This window comes from Pavona decussata, unplaced genomic scaffold (genome assembly GCF_977016875.1).
Source record: "Pavona decussata unplaced genomic scaffold, jaPavDecu1.1 SCAFFOLD_96, whole genome shotgun sequence".
Lineage (NCBI taxonomy): Eukaryota > Metazoa > Cnidaria > Anthozoa > Scleractinia > Agariciidae > Pavona > Pavona decussata.
Genome location: NW_028145513.1, coordinates 2,473,517 through 2,490,273, shown reverse-complemented (window position 1 = coordinate 2,490,273; position 16,757 = coordinate 2,473,517). Strand labels below are relative to the sequence as shown.

Sequence of the window (16,757 nt, the reverse complement as noted above, 5' to 3'; positions counted from 1 at the left end):
TGAAGTCAAGGATTTAGTTGCACCCTTACTTTCAGTTGTATGTAATAAATCCCCATCTTAGCACAAGCCACAGTTTAAACAGTGGAACCTCTGGTAAGCGGACACCCTTGGGACTGAGCGTAGGTATCTGCTTACTAGAGGCTGGAATATATAAGGCACCGTAGAGGCTACGGTGCTTAAGTTATGCCTGATAAATCAAAGTAACTTTAATAATATTTATAGTATGACAATTTTTCTTTCTTTCTTTCTTTCTTTTTTGTAATTAAAGATTGAATGTACGTATCATGAAATCAATAACTCAAATTTTTCAAGAACATCAAAACTTTAACTTTCTAAATCAAGAATGCCAAAAAGGTCTACCTTGCATGTCTGTAACAGAAAACTGAACACCAGAAACATTGTACAATGCCAGTAGAATGCTGAATACTATACAACTTAGGAATCTGCTAAACAGGCTCAACAGTTCTTATTCAAAGCATCAGAACATTTCCCAAACCCCCCCTCCTTCCCAGAAAAAAAGAAAAACACGATAGAGGTACAATTTTGTATCCGTCGTTTTCAAGAGACTCGTTTCATGCAACAAGCTAAAGCAGAAATTAAGCAAGAAAGCATTTATTGTACAACTAGCTTTTGTAAATGAGAGTCTCGTACATGCAGCAATTATCGCTTCTTATTTTTTAGTTACATGCATAACAATGTTCACAAATTAAAAGCCGCACTAGTTGACAGATGACAAAACCAACGGCCAACCTTTCCATTACAGGCATATTGGCGAGTAACTAGTGAGGTAAAGCATACGGTGTATAGTGAATTAAAAGTGCACGCACATCGACAGTCGTTTCAAGTGGAAACGGAATGGAACTGTCGTCTGATTTCAACTTTCAGGTTGTCTATACTTAACTGGGAGGTGTTTTACCTCATTAGGACCTTGAAAAACGTGTCCGTGCCTGCTTACGTAAGACGTGGTCACTCAAGATCGGCGGTTATAATGTGGAGAAAGCACTGGGGCCGAAGTTTGGTGTCCATTTATGGGATCTACTTTCTGGTTTTTCAAGGGTTTCTGCAGTAGTTCTCTCTGAGTGTTAGTTTCAGTCTGCCTCTTGCACTTGTAAACTTGTGAATAACTATGCACAGTGTTGTATTGTATTTATTGTGCTCGCATTCATGATTAAAGTTTGCTTCTAATAATTTCAAAAGTGCATAAAATAATGCTTAAAAATGACATAAATACTCGTTTAATAAATGCCAAGCCTCACATATACATCAGGTCCACAAGGCCAAGGTTTAAATAAACACCCCAAACGTTTAATACTTTTAATCAAGACGATACGACAGTAATTGGACCCAGTGCTAAATTTTAATCACGTTGTTAAGTATCTCACTTGGTTGACTTGCTCATGTTTGAACAAGGATTTGATAAGTAGTGGCACAAAGGACAAATTTCCAATTTAATTACAAAGTGCTGCAGGTGAACCCAAATGGCTGCTTGTTTCAGCAGTTTTGAAAGTTTCTAGTAAGAACATTACTTTTAATTATGTAACTAATACGGTGAAATAAATAAAAAACAGTTTCCATTTTGAATATTGCTACAATTTACACAAGCAAAATAGGGTAGGTAAAAAGACTGCAATAGCTACAGCAATCGGAATTAACATGCTAGATTCATCATTGGCATATGGATTGATAGTTTTGGGTCCTGATATCTTGCGCTGTTTTTTGGGTTTATCTTCCTTGGACTCTTCTTCATCCTCCTCATTCTCGTTCTCCTCCCCTGGGTGTGGTAGAGGAGGAAGCTTCGGTACATCTGTAAGTCAGTAAGTCAAAAGTGAATATTATGATAAGCCATACGGCCCTGCAAGCACTTAGGTCCAAGACAAAACAATTCAGTAATCTCCATGTGAGGGCTGTATACTAAGCTGCAAGCTAGACCAAAAAAGCTGTAAAGCCCAGCTAATTAGATGTGCGGCCGGCCTTTTGCAATACAATTTGGAACTGCAATCTTGCCACAAAAGATCCCGACCCCGAAATGATCCCCATTTTTTTTTTACGCTGACCCCGAAACGATGCCAAAGTAATTTTGGAGCAGGGTTTGAAAGGGAACATGAAAATGAAGATACAGTAAAATAAAATTGAACTGAAATAAAAACATGCTTAAAGTGTCCTGTGTGACAGCTTACTACACCTCACATGCTCTAGTGGAGAAATCGTTCACTAGATACAACATTAATTTGGTTTGATGTGCCTTTTTTTTGTTTTTCAAGTGAAGCTTTATGAATCTATTGAAAGCCAAAATTGAAATAATCACAACAACACCTTTGCAGTGCTCAAGATGGCCATCCAAAAAAAAAAAAAAAAAAAAAAAATGAACAAGGAAGTTCTGGTCTTGGACTCCCATGATAAAATTCTGTCGTCATAAGTGCAAAATGTGTTTAAAAAAAACCTAAAAAATATTTGAAATGAAAGCACTGTCTAGAGTTGTCATCATGGATGCAGTAGTTTTGTCATTTCAGTCGTTTCAGGATGATACATGGTATATTCTTTCAAGGATTAATATGGCCAGTTGCAGGCAAGTGAAAAATCATTGCTTAGCTCTCTTTTTTTGGGAGAGAAAGGGCAAGTGCTAAAAACAGAAGATGAATCAGAACATCAGGGATCTAGGAAAACAAATTGACAACACCCAAGATTCAGCCATCCTACATGAGCAAATATCAGAACTTTATTTTATGACTGAATGGCTGCAAATAAAGTGAAAATTAAAACCTACCCTCTAAAGTTCCTTTCATGACCAAAACAGCATTGACCTTTGGATTATCATAATATCCCTGAATTTGATGAAAAACAAAATGAATGAAGACAGTGTAAGCATAAAATATTCAGTCACTTTGTAGAGAACTATTGTTCAGTGTTGGGTGTTTAAGTTTGCAGAATCTGGCTTTCGTGAATATTTTAGCAGGTTTTCCAACAATCTGCAAACAATAGATTACAGAAACACTTCAACCTCATTTTATTTAATAACTCATAAAGAGAAACAAAGGAAATCATTAACATAATTGAAGAAGGAGTATTGGCCTTCTGATCTTGCATTGATTTTTCCAAGAATTATTTACCATGGTCTGAGAAGCCATATCAAACACTTGAAAGTGTGTTTCATTCAATTTACATTAAGGTTTTATTCTTACGGCTTTGGTGATCAGTTGAAGGATGCAGTGGTCGCAATTAATTTTCAGGACTTTATTTGCTCCTGTTAGAACTGAAATGCAGGATTCATGGGTGCAAACTAAATGCAGTCAGCAAGTGCTTTACTGTTTTTCTTCTTTTAAAAATAATTAACTTAACAACATCATGACATCTCGTAATGGGTTCCATCTTATTGATGGAACCCATTACCCCTCACTATGTATCTTTAGGTTTACTGAAATTTCCTGATATAATTTGTTAAAATACGTGTTTGCTTTTTTATGATTATTTTAATAACGACAAATTTGGCTGTTTCACTACTTTACCTGTTTCACTAGTATCTGAACTACATAATTATAATACCTGCAGTGCTTCTTCCAATCAACTTTTCATAACTTCTTTCAGAACAAATCTAAGGAGATTTTGTGCAACCGTAAAAGGAAAATGTTTTTGGACTAACATTCCTCAGACAGTTAAGGACAAACCTACTAAAAGAATGTTCTGAAAAGCACTCTATAAATATTACCTTGCTCAATATTGATCATACATTCCTTGCTCATTATTAATGATACTTTATTCCAATTATTTTCGTTTCTCTTTGTTTTTTGTTTTCCTTCCGCTATATCTTTCTTATTTTTCTATTCTACTGAGTACTTTTCTTATCAATTTACTTCCTTTATAGGGGCACAGTATTAGTTTTACTAGAGGCGCCCCTCTACTCTCCTCTCCCCTATTTGAATTGTATTTTTGAGCTGCGTGTTAGACTACAATTTTTAATACCTCCAACTTTTGTATTTTGTGCTTAATATAATAATTATGTAACAGTAAGAGTGGAGAGTATAAATAAAAAATTTTAAATATCTCTTATCTCTCAGAAAAATGACCCACACACATAGGCTGCAAGAGGTAGAAATTCAGTAGGAAACTTGGATAGCTTAATTGTGTTGCATGTCAACAACACGCATGAAAAGATATCACTATTACTGAGGAGATGTGCACACACATTTGATTCTCCTCAATACAGGTCAAGGCACTGGAAGATGGGCAAGAATCAGTAAGCTACTGCACACTTGCCCCCTTGTACACACACCAAATAACGTTTTTTAAAATTTGAACAAATGCCATGAAACTTCAGGGCTTTGTCAGAAATGTATCTGGGAAACATTTGATGTGGTCGGTTAGTATTCATTGACCAAAGAGATCAACTGAGGAGAAAAACCTCCATGTAGATGTTCATAGAAACAGCGCAAGCAACGTCGATCATCGGCCACAATTCCTGCGCATTATCTGCTGGGAAGTGTTATACAGCAAAGCACAACTGAATATAATTTCATTCCTAAATATCCTCTTATGACATCTTTCCCAGCCTCATCCTAGCTTGATCTCTTCTCTAAACTGCCTTATTCCCACCTTGTTTCTCCATATTCCACCATGACTGACATGACTCCCGGCACTAGTTGACGGCATTTTAAAATGGCACTTCAAACTTGAAACATTCAGCCTCAACTTTTCAAGTTTTGATTTGAGTAGTTGGTGCAGATGCTTAGGGTCTGATAGTGTCCCCTTAAGAAACATTTCATGACTCACATCCCACATTGAGAGTCCATTTACTTTTATGTGAAATTATATTGTAAATGTTAATAATATTATTACCTACCTTTAAAAATTCAACGTATACAGAGCCACCAAATGGTAGTGTTTCTCCATCAATCAATAACTGGTTATTGTTAACTCGAAATGGAATGTATTCATCGTGCCCAACTCCTCGGCCAACTCTCTCATAAATGTCTAATCCCTTTATGACAGTATGCTGATTCACTGCAACATCAAAAACCTGAAGAAAAAAAATTTAAATCAAGAGTATTCGTCAGGATTTCTTCTTTTGAATTAGAATTCCAAAATGATACATTTTTGACCAGAGGATGGGATATGACTGTCTTGAAAATTCACCTGTGGAGTACACAGCAGCCATTTTAAAATAAAGTCTGATCTTCCATGGAAGTGAGAAAAACTCTTCTTTCTAGGAACCCCTAAAACCTTTAAGCTGTGTTGGATCAAACCCTCTGGCCTCTGAGAGATGATTGTAAGTTAACAAAGGATTTCATGAATATATTCACAACATCAGCAATGTGCCTTGTCTGTGCAGTACAATAGAAACCTTTATGGATAACTTTTTATAGCTTAAGCATAATCAAACTACCACAAAAACCAGCAGATAAAATGCACCTCAAAAATTTTCCTCAAATAAAGGATACAGCTCATCTGCTACAATTGTGGACAAAACTTGTTAGGAAAACTGCGAATTTTGCGCATATCTTTCAATGTACCTTAAAGAAAACACCGCCTGGAGAGTAGCAAACCTTCACTCCCCCCTTCCCCTAACGCAATGTTGCTTTGAAGGCCGGATGATGACGCAGCCTTTTTCTCAGCAGCAGAGCAACATTGATGAGGGGGAAGGGGGCTGTGTTGTTGACATATCATTGTAGTGGTCGAATTTGGAGAGCGACTAAAAGTTTCTTAACAGTTTTGTCCACGATTGTAGAACATCTAAAACAGTTAGTTTGCTTTCTCATTTCTTGTTATGTTCAAATTTGCTCTAAGCTTAGTAAACAGGCATTTGATTAGAAGACAGAGAGCTGGAGACAAGTAGTTCATGTCGAAATAACATACAAGTACTCAAAGGTAGCAGTGTATTTCAATGCAATTATTGCATTATGACTTCATTCAGACTTACTTACAATCAATACGTACATGTATAGAGTTTTGCTTACATTCACGAAAGGAATTGTTAAAGGGAAACCAGAAATTGTTGAAGGGAAACCTTTTTTCCAAAATTTGAAATTTTAAACTTGGGGTGCAGATTATCTGCAGATGTTTGCAGTATTTGGAAAACGTGCAGCACATGCATGTAGTATACCATGCAAAATAACTTCCACTTGTCTGCCCATCAAAGATGAGCACAATTTTTAGCGGAGCTCGCGCGTGCGCCTTAGGCGCGCGCGGCGGAGCCCCATAGCTAAGAGATTTTGGTAAACCCATCAGTGCGAGAAATTTTGGTTTGGTTATGACGTCACTTCCGTCCGACCGACCGTACAACGTACGTACGTACGCTCCTCCATGTAAGCCAACATGAAATGAGACACTCAAACCTTGTGCTGCCAATCAGGTTTTTTTCGGCGGGAAAATGCATGGCCAACTGCGCTGCTGGCCGCGTTTGTTTGGCAGGAAATTGCATCGCCAACTGCGTTTGATAAAAAAAAAATAATTTTGAAGACGACGTGTACGACAAAACACCAACTCATTTTATGAATAAGTCTACAAACATGTAAAGCAAAGAAAGGGAGATAGCAAGAGATCGAGAAAACAGGCAACAAAGAAGCGAAGTTCGACGTCAAAGAGAGCAATTGAGAGCGGTAGCAAACAGGCGAAACATGAGTGACGAACAAAGAGAGAAAGAACAGGAAAGGGTGCAGAAAAAACCCCGTGTTGTGGCACAGGGTTTGAGTGTCTCGTTTCACATTGGCTTACATAAATGAGCGTATGTGCTGTAACCCGGGTTGTTTTTCGGCGGGAAAATACATGGCCAACTGCGCTGCCGGCCGCGTTTGTCTGGCAAGAAGTTGCATCACCAACTGCGTTTGAGAAAAAAACAAAACAAAAAAAATAATTTTGAAGACGACAAGTTACAAAGTCAATTTTTATATGTGACCAACAGCAGGAGAAAGAGCAAGGCAACTAGCGGCGGGAGAAACAAATCGACTGGCACATCATCAGAATCTGGAAGTGAAATCATTTTACTCCGATCCGGCGCCACGAAACGTTGGATTTTTCCTCTTGAAGTGAAACGTTTCGCTCACTTAACGTTGTCTCAGAAGAGGCGAGTACATTCATGCAATTTTGTTGACAAAACTTTGCTAGTTTGCTGGTTTGCAAGATATTGTTTTCTTGCAGTTTTGACACGCCGTTTAACTTGAGCTTAAGCTAACACTGCTAACTTCAGAACAGTATTTTGAACTCAGTCATTTTTTCGGTCCATGTTGATTATTTCCCTTGGAGTTTTATTTTCTGATCTCGTCCAATTTTGCCGTCAAACAGTGGGAGAAAGAGCAAGGTGGATTGCGGCGGGAGAAACAAATCGATTCTTTTAGCAGCTTTTAGAGGCGGCACTTCATAAACAACGGCCGAATCTTGAAGAGAAATTATTTCACTCTAATCTGGCGCGATGAAATGAAATTAAGATGCGATGGATTTTTCCTCTTGAAGTGAAACTTAACGTTGTAAACGAACAAAAAAATCAGCAATCGAATAAAAGGACTGGTTATTCTCCAAAGAGGCAAGTATATTCATGTGATTTTGTTGACAAAACTTTGCTGTTTTTGCAAGATATTTTTTTCTTGTAGTGTTGACACCGCTGCAACTTGTTTAACCTCAGAGCAGCCTTTTGAGCTAATTTTTCGGTCCATGTTCGTTATTTCCCTTGGAGTTTTATTTTCTAATCTCATCCCATTTTGCTTCATTTAAAAAAAAATTGATTCTGAGCTAAAATAGTCAGTCAAACAAACGTCTAGATCTCCCAACATTGTATCGTTGGCATAAACTACTGACAAGTTTTTCTCGCATATATTTCTAATTTTAGCATTTATTTCTGACAATCTTGACAGAGAACAAACAAAAATACTTAAAACAGTAGGATATAACCGCAAAGATTAAGATGTGTGAGTAATTTTCACTGAAAGTCTTTTCAAAGAACGTTAAAAGCGAATGTAAAATTAAAGTGTGATTTCATTTTCATCAAAACAAAGTTTACGCAAAACATTCATTCGCTTGTTTTTTGTGAATTTTTCAAAGATCGTTGTTTAGTTTATTTCTGTACTTATTGCTATGAATTATCACAGTGCTTTTTTCATTTATTACTCAAAGACATATCTGAAGTGTGTCTTTTGGTTAGTGCATCCATTTTCTCTGAGGTTTATAGCGTACGGCCTTCTTGACAAGCAAATTTTACTAGACAGTGACAGTGCCGGTAGCGCGCGTTGGCTGTTCACAAACCGTTTTGCCTCGATCATCTTAAAAACTAAAAACAATAATAACAACAGAAAATATCATTTTGAGCCATTTAAATTCCGCTTTTATAACACAGGAGGCAAAATGTTCCTAAAACTATCAAGGAACTTCGTAAAACAGTCAGTAAAACACTCATCGAAGGCGCAAGCAAACCAACAAATTATTTTTTTTTTTCGTAGCGTACAAAACAAACAAAACCGACGAGAACAGTTCCCATTATACACATGTAATTAAGAGAGAATACAAGTTTAATTCAGGAGCAAACTAACAACGATATATCAAATGTTTGGCATCATTTAATTGTTCACCTGCGCTGTGAAGCTTCCTACCGCTTGGAAATCACACGAACATAGCGGATCGATAAAAATAGCAAACGATGGATCCAAAGAAGGAACTTGCGGAGTAATTTCTTCCTGCTCCTTCCTCTTATTAAAAGAACACTTTCATGCTCGGTTATCGTTCGTTGAAAGCACTTGGACGCCATGACTGATTTCAGTTTCTCAACCAAACAAAATTAAAACAATCCGATCCAAGTCTTTAGCTTTTGACACAAATAATGTTTTGCTGTTTCTTGTGAGAGATACTAAAATTAACCTTTAGGAATTTCCTTCCTAGCTGCAGCACTTGATTTCCATGTATTTTTGGTACAAACAACCCGGCTTAAAGAGTCGAACTTCGAAAGAACCTCAAAGGACTTGTTTTTTTGGACACAAAATGCAGAAACCAACAAAATGTAAAACTGTCGTGCTCATACAATCAGGGGCGAGTATTTTCGCCGCTCGATCAATCAGGAGTTACTGATTTTGCCCTCGGTGAAAGGAAAATTACGAAAAACTGCCCTCTGTTACAACAAATCAGCATTCAGTAATTTTGCCCTCTGTTGTTGTTAGCTGCATATGCATTAAAAATGTACAAGCAAACGATGTTACGCCTCTTATTGTTGTACCGCAAATTCCATTACTGCGTGATATTTTATCGTTGTGTTACTAAAAATCATACTGGAAATTCCTTTCTCATAACGTCATGCTTATCAGTGACTTTTCCTTCGCGCATTGTGGTTCTAAAACTGTCAAACAAAGCACGATTCCTTCACTACGAACTCTCCAATTTCCACCGTTTTAAATGTCGCGTGCTTCTTAGAAGTTATTCTTTCGATTTACCGCTTCAAAATGGTTAATTTTTCGTTTGGAAATGGCACACTTGAGTCCACAACATGTTAACAATATGGCCCCCACAAATTTAATCCGGGTTTAATGAATAAATCAAATGATGATTTGATGTCACAGAGGTAGGGATGACAAGGTCCCCTCCCTCGTGATATACACGCCGATAATAGATTTTGATTGGGCTGCTTTTGTTGAAGACAATCAGGACAATAGACCCCTTCCAGGAGAGAGGAGAGTTTAATGAATAAATTAATGTGCAGATTTCAGGCTACCATGAAGAAGGGAAAAAAAACGACGACGAAGATATTGAGCCAATTTTAAGACACGTGCTGCCCTCAGGGCATCACGCATAATGAGAATGACAAGGACAACAAGGCCAAGAAATACCCCAACTATGGTCTCGAGCATCCTTCACAGCCCAGAAGTACTAGTGCTCTGCATATGGATGTGTGTGTCTGAATTTCCAGAAGGAAAATCACTGGGCAAGCGTTTGTCACTCCAGAACCCAAAGAGGAACACAAGGCAGGCAAAGAAACAGAGAAAACAATAGGTCACATCATCACTCCAGGAGCAAGGATCGACACAGCAGACGAAGATCCACAAATAGAAAGGCAAAGATGGTGATAAAAGAGAACAGAGTGATCAATTCAAAGCAATTACATTTGAATCTATCGCAGTTGATGTTATTAGGCCTCAAGCTTGACCCACAAATAAAGTATTTGTGACCATTAATGTTGACTTACACAGGATCAGCAGTCAAACTGCACTTAAGGCCAAGCTAGACACAGGAGCTAGACACATTATGATTTGATGCTTCAATGAATGGCATGTTTAGCTTGCAAATTTTAACAGGAGGCTCCATGGCTCATTAGTGGCAATAATGTTTTGAATTCAAACCTGAGTTTCCAGTTAGACATTTATCAGATTATTATTTGTTAATTTATTTGTAAAACCAAATTGCATTTTCTATAAGTATTTGAAAAGTTTTCTATAATTATTGTTCAATTTGTAGTCAAAATCACACACTAAAGATGTACTATACATTTTTTACAGCGTAACAGTAGATAAAACCACGTCGTAACCAAGTGTGACTCAGAACCTTCTATCACACATTTAAAGCTAGACAACGTTCAATGTCAGGGCCAATGGCCAGGGTTGTACTATGCTTATGATAGACTTAACATCATAGCAAACGAGACATGAATGCACCATTCACTGGTTTAGCCATACAGAAAAAGCGAACTAACTTGTCTCCAGACAATGTCGCAACATGTCACAATGTGACTATTGACCAACGTGACAATGATACAGTGATAAGTCTAAAGTACAGTACATAGAGATGCCCCTCGGGGCTAAGGGCGTCACGTTCCATTAACTGCGTTTTACAATTGTATTGTAAAACTTTCTTAATTTATTTGTAAAACCAAATTGCATTTTCTATTAGTATTTGAATAGTTTTCTATTGTTCAATTTGTAGTCAAAATCACACACTAAAGAGCTTATATTTGGATATGAAAAACGTAGAAAATGTACTTAATGCATAAAAAATACATTATCTTATTTGCTAGCATAATTTAGTAATTAATCAATTTCTTTATTGTTTTGGGTGACCAACTTTTAGGCCCTGGGCACCCTAGCTGATATAGTTGGGAGCCCTTCTGAATTTTTTCTTAGATCACAACCTTGATGTACATAGTCTCAATTCAATTCAATTCAATTCAATTTTATTCACACTTATTCAACTGAAATACAATATATTTTTATGGTACGGAAATAAACATGCAGAGCATCATATTTATAGTGATTTTACCTTCTAGGGAAGAAGTGCGTAGTGGCCAAAGAAGCAAGGCTTTCGTGTTGGCCACTACCTCTGTGCAGTTACAAAGGCCACTACCTCTGTGCAGTTACAAAAATGGGTGGAAGTAGAATTTATAAACTGTTTGTAGAGCTCTGCTAATTAAATTAGGCTTGGGAGAGGAAAATGCATCAGTGAGGGAAAAAGTGTTTGCAGCAAATACATAAGTACACTAAAAAAAAGAAAATCACTTTATTTAAGTGTCAATGTCTTTAGCGGCGAGCACTAATTGGGGACACTTTCCAAATTGAATTGGAATTTAGAAGTGTTGGTTTTTGAGGAGAGGGGAAAACTGGAGTAGCCGGAGAAAAACCTCTCTGAGCAAAGACGAGAACCAACAACAAACTCAACCCACATGACGCCGAGTCCGGGAATCGAACCCGGGTCACATTGGTGGGAGGCGAGTGCTCTCACCACTGTGCCATCCCTGCTCCCCACACTGTATATAGTATATGTTAAATTAATGTATATGTTATTCATGTTTGGCTATCAAGTAGCAAAAGTTTGTATTTCTTCTTAAAAACATTGTAAGGCAGACACTTAACTACCATTGGTTCCCAGGTTTGTGATGCCACTACTCTAAACCATGCTAAACCATTATTATTTGTTCTTAGAGTAGAAAATGGTCTGTACAGGTTTTGACTAGTGGCAAATCTTGTACATGTATTATATTTAACAATTATTCCACGAGCGCGCGTTGGATATGAGATGATAGATAGCCAACGAGGCGCGTAGCGCCAAGTTGGCTGTAATCATCTCATATCCAACAAGCGCAAGTGGAATAATTGTTTTATTAAAAACAACCGAGAAATATTGCTAGATCTTACTGATTTCGCTGTGCAAGAATGACCAGAAGGCAATTTAATGGTCGCCATTTCTCGGCCATGGTATAATTGCTCATATACCATGGCCGCTAAGCCAATCAAATCCCTCGAATTGCATTATACAATGATGCAGTTTTTAATAATTATGGATATCAGAAGCTAGGGAAATGAGATCATACCATTGGAAACAAGCTTTCGTATTATATACAAATGAGTTTATTGATGTATGAGAATTCAATTTAATAACATGCATACTGAAGATTTAAACAATGCAAATCACAAGGCTGTGAAAAGTTACAACAATATAATATGTGCTGTTGGGGGAGTAGCAATTGTTCAAGGTGACCTTTCTTATTTACAACTTGCAATGCACAGCCTTTCTCACCTATTTTTTTTTCAAAATGTTGAATTCTTCATTCTAGTCCACATCAAACTGGCATTCTTGATATTATGCGTTATTGACCAAGCTTGTTCGGTCAAGATGGCTGGATATTGGCCAAGTTCTTTTTTTTTCATTTTTATAGACCAAGATGAAGTCGAGGTCCATGAAAACGCAAAAAAAGAACAAGACCAATATCCAGCCATCTTCACCGAACAAGCTTGGTCATGCAATAAAGGATTTATTATTAATATGGCTTTATCTTCAATTTAAAAATACAACAACAAAACAAAACAGAATTCTTCATTAATCATAGCCGGCCGTTGTAAGATTTATTTTCAGTGCATTTCTGGATTAGCATGTAATCATGGAAACCAAGGAATCCTAAATTATCTTAAGGCTCTAGATAGCTTCATAATGGGTTAAAGGGAGTATACAATTACTGAGTATGAAAAGTTTAGATTTTCACAAGACCAGGAAGATTTTAATAGAATCCAGCAAACTCGCCATTTTCAGCCGATTGCGCAGTGGCATAAATAATAAACATTTTTACACAGTTTTCGGCCTCCAAATAATAATTCTTGAATGCAACAATACATTTTGAAATTATATGCAAACATAAGCCGAAAATAGAGCAGGTAAAAAATCAGAAAACTTGGAGATACTTTGATAAGATTTTGTTGTTTACAACATGCAAGACAATTAGCTAAATTAAAAACATGAGCTTTTTCGACAAACTTGAGAAAAAAACTTTAATTTCTAAACTGCTCTAAACACTTAATGCATTTTTCACTATGCTATGATTTAAATACAGTCATTGCAAACCTAGAGAACTTATCAATTTAGTACTCGACTAGAGACCATAAGTATTAAAAAATCAATCTATCTAAGATACTACACACAGTAACTCACCAATCCAACTCACATTCATTGTAGCTGAAACAAAATTTTCACTACACCAGGACAATTCCAATCTCTTTCCTTTCCTTTAGGTAAATGTTGAGAGTATACCGAACATTTTAGTGAGCGTTTTCCCCCAGAACAACAAGAAAATTGAAGAAAAGATTGCATTGTTGCTTAGGATTGAACTTTCGATGCTAAGCGGACGGGCAACATTAGTAATCCAGAGCGGGCAAGATAGCTCCATCTTGCCCGCTCTGGTAGCCAATCACAGTGCAGGATTTGACTCCTCTTGCCCGCTTGTGGAACCAGCCATACAATAAAACCATTTACTATGCACTTGCTAACAAGCACATCTGAAGACATATTCCTGCCTGCCAGAGGTCAAAAGAAAATTCTATGCTCATATCAACAAATTAGCATCCATTTACTGTGTGTAATTTGAAGCAATGTTGTTGGATTAAAATGAAACTCATACATGTACTCTCAGCGCAGGCAATCAAATGGAATCTAACAGAATTTCAATCAAACTTAATCACACTCAATCCATGGATCAGTCCAATTGAGTTTAGTAATTGAATGCAATCCAATTCACAAAATTGCTAGCAATTGAATGTTTGATTGCCAAACTCTTGCTTGCTACACTGTAAGTTTAGTGGCAAGTGGTGTCAACGTCACAGATATTTGATTTTATCTTGACTGAGTTCATAAGGTAATTTGGCCACCGTAAAGAGATTTGAAAGGTGGCGTCTCAAATGTTTATAGCCCTTTGTCAGAGCGTATCTTGACGTCACAGACTCATCATGGGTCTATCTTTCCTAAGAACAACGATTTTACAGTAAAAGGAGACCAAAAATGAATACCTCTCTGGGGGAGGCACGGGATAAACGCGAACTTGCCCCAAAATTGCAGCTGATTTTCACTGGAACAGCCGTCGGTGGGTTAAGATAGTTTAGATCTCAGTGATCAATCAAGTTAGCAAGTGGTCATGTGCCATTCACACCCATGGTTTAAAAAAACTCATGAATTCATTTCTATGTAAAAAATGGAACAGGCAATTAATCAGAAAAGGTTATGTTAAGGAGGCTTGTGAGGGTCTTGCATTGTTATAGTGTTTGTGAAATCACAAAAGGTTACAAAAAATTGTATCTCACTACAAGTGCGGGCAAACTATAAACAACTTTGTAACTCTATTGTTGCGTAATTCTTTAAAACTAGTCCTGACATTATGATGGTTGCTATGGCAATGTGTCAGCTCCATAAAAATGACCTCTAAATTTCAGTCTTTGCAAGTTATCTCAAAAACTTAAGTCTGCAACATACCATTTTTATTACTTTGTTGGAAAGCCCCTTAAATTCTTTAACGACTCTGGCAATATGTAATCTAGCAGATCTTATGTTACATCAAAAATGGCATCTTTTCATGTATGTAATTCTACTGTATAAGAGGATAACTTTCTCCAAACCTTTTCTATTTAAATTGGCATACTGAATGTTGCATGCATGCAAAAATCAAGATAGGTCACTGCACAAAATTTCAAGATAAAAACAAAAGTTTCCTGCAGGCTTCATTTCTGCTAAGAGCAATTTTACACCACATTTTCACTTCCAGTTTTCTGCACACACAACTTTGATAGGAATTTTCATTCATTCAGCTGACGCATGCACCTTAGCTAAGGCATGGGTGGGCTACATACCCACGCACCTAATTCAACCCTTTTGAGTAGGGTTAGACACATTATGCTTGTAAATTTGACCATTATGCTTTTTAGCGTCACCCTAAAAATCGTACCGTTATGTCTTAAAGGCGACGAACCATAACACGGAAAATCTAAAAATTATGTGTAAAGCATGTTAATACAAGTATGATGGACCTGGCATACTGCTGTAACCAGGTCTCTAAACCAGTAACCAAGCCTTAGAAAGAGCTGAAAAATCAGACAGGAGGCAAACCCAATATTTTTTCTTATATTTTCACTGAAAATAGGGATAATCTTGGTTTTGTAGCATTATGCTAAAATTAGGCTATAAACTTGGCCATGATGCCGGCATTATGCTCGATGCTCTGACTATGCCATCATGCCAGAAATTGATGTGTCTAACCCTACTTTTGAGCCTACTTAAGGGACTTAGTCAGTTGAACGAATAAAAGCAACATTTTGCTGTGTATCTATAATTTTTCACTTTTGTGGTTTACTGAGCAGCACTACACCACCAATCACAAACACACAAATGTGATGTCTCTATCTTAGGATTAGCAGTCACTTTAATGCATAGCCAAAATAGCACGACCACCACAAATAACAATTATCGCTTTTGACATCTTACCTAAACGGCGCTTTTCAGCGATTGGATCAAATTAGTGCACGTGGAACAGCCAGCTTACCTTTAGCCTCGGACCTTGGAAGTACACTTCGCAAAACTTCAGAATCAGCACATAGTCACCATTTTCCTTTATAGGAATGTTGTAGCCAAAGTTTGAAAAGTGATAACGCTCTGTTTGATATAAAATTTGGTCCGCAGGAGCGACTCTTCCGATCGAAAGCGATTTGCCAAAATCAGACGCCGTTCCAACAGTCAACTTGTCAGCTTGAAAGTGGACTCCGTTCAAATCGGTGTGAGCCGGCCCTCCACTGTTTACAGCGTAAACAACTTCTCCTGTGCTGGTAACCTCTCCAGTAAACACCCCGAATAAAAGAGTGGTAAAAAGCGCAAAGAATAAACTTTCCATATTTTATGATTCACCTATCCCTTTTCAGCAAGTGTCCGACTAGGAAGTCTGGTGACCATTCACTCGTTCTTTCAGTACAATCTTCGGTGCCAGATCGCCAGACTCCGCTCGGACGATGTTTGTCAACCTCGTTCCCAAGGTGAGTGAGTGGGGGCACACGACAAACTTCTCCCCGGCCAATCAAGCAATCGCAAACAGTCGGTCTACACTCGCTCTAAATTATTTTGTTCGCAAGAGGGGCACACAGATTTTTAAGGGGGCGAAGCGGGCACGAAAGCAAGACAAATGCGAGAGATTTGGCGCAGTTTCATGTGCTCTGGGAAAAAAAAAAAAAAGGAAAAAAAAGGGTATAACCGTCAAAACAGCAGTGGTTGATAGTTAATTCTACAGCTTGAATCAGAGTAATGTATCTACATATACAGTAGAACTCTTTCCAGAAATTCTACACCAGAAATATCACTTATTCAAGCTGCGTTAATCAGGGACTTGTCATTATTTACTTAGTTCGGGTTTGGGTGGAGGGCCACTTTTTTTTACCTCTGGTTTACAGAGGGCAATCATTTTTGAGGGTCATGATTTTTTCTGCCTCAAGACAATCGAACGAAATGTTACGATGAATTGTAAGCGCATAACAGAAACCGTTTTACTTTTTCATTTCCAT

The 16,757-nt window shown here is 37.5% G+C and overlaps 1 protein-coding gene across 1 annotated transcript; it reads right to left on the bottom strand.

Annotated features, from left to right (window-relative positions):
• Positions 1–596: 596 nt before the first annotated feature.
• LOC146472926 (malectin-like) lies at positions 597–16,180 on the bottom strand. The gene is made up of 4 exons (XM_085119155.1): positions 15,752–16,180; positions 4,835–5,011; positions 2,765–2,822; positions 597–1,804 (listed from the first exon to the last, which is right to left on the bottom strand). Exons 1-4 carry the CDS (start codon positions 16,094–16,096, stop codon positions 1,587–1,589), a joined length of 798 nt encoding a protein of 265 aa, XP_084975281.1. The 5' UTR covers positions 16,097–16,180; the 3' UTR covers positions 597–1,586.
• Positions 16,181–16,757: the final 577 nt, after the last annotated feature.

Coding starts and splice junctions, on each gene's coding strand:
- LOC146472926 (XM_085119155.1), bottom strand. CDS start 16,096: ATGGAAAGTTTATTCTTTGCGCTTTTTACCACTCTTTTATTCGGGGTG. Junction 5,012..15,751: donor TCCAAGGTCCGAGGCTAAAG/GTAAGCTGGCTG, acceptor TTTTTTCTTCAG/GTTTTTGATGTTGCAGTGAA. Junction 1,805..2,764: donor CATGAAAGGAACTTTAGAGG/GTAGGTTTTAAT, acceptor ACTGACTTACAG/ATGTACCGAAGCTTCCTCCT.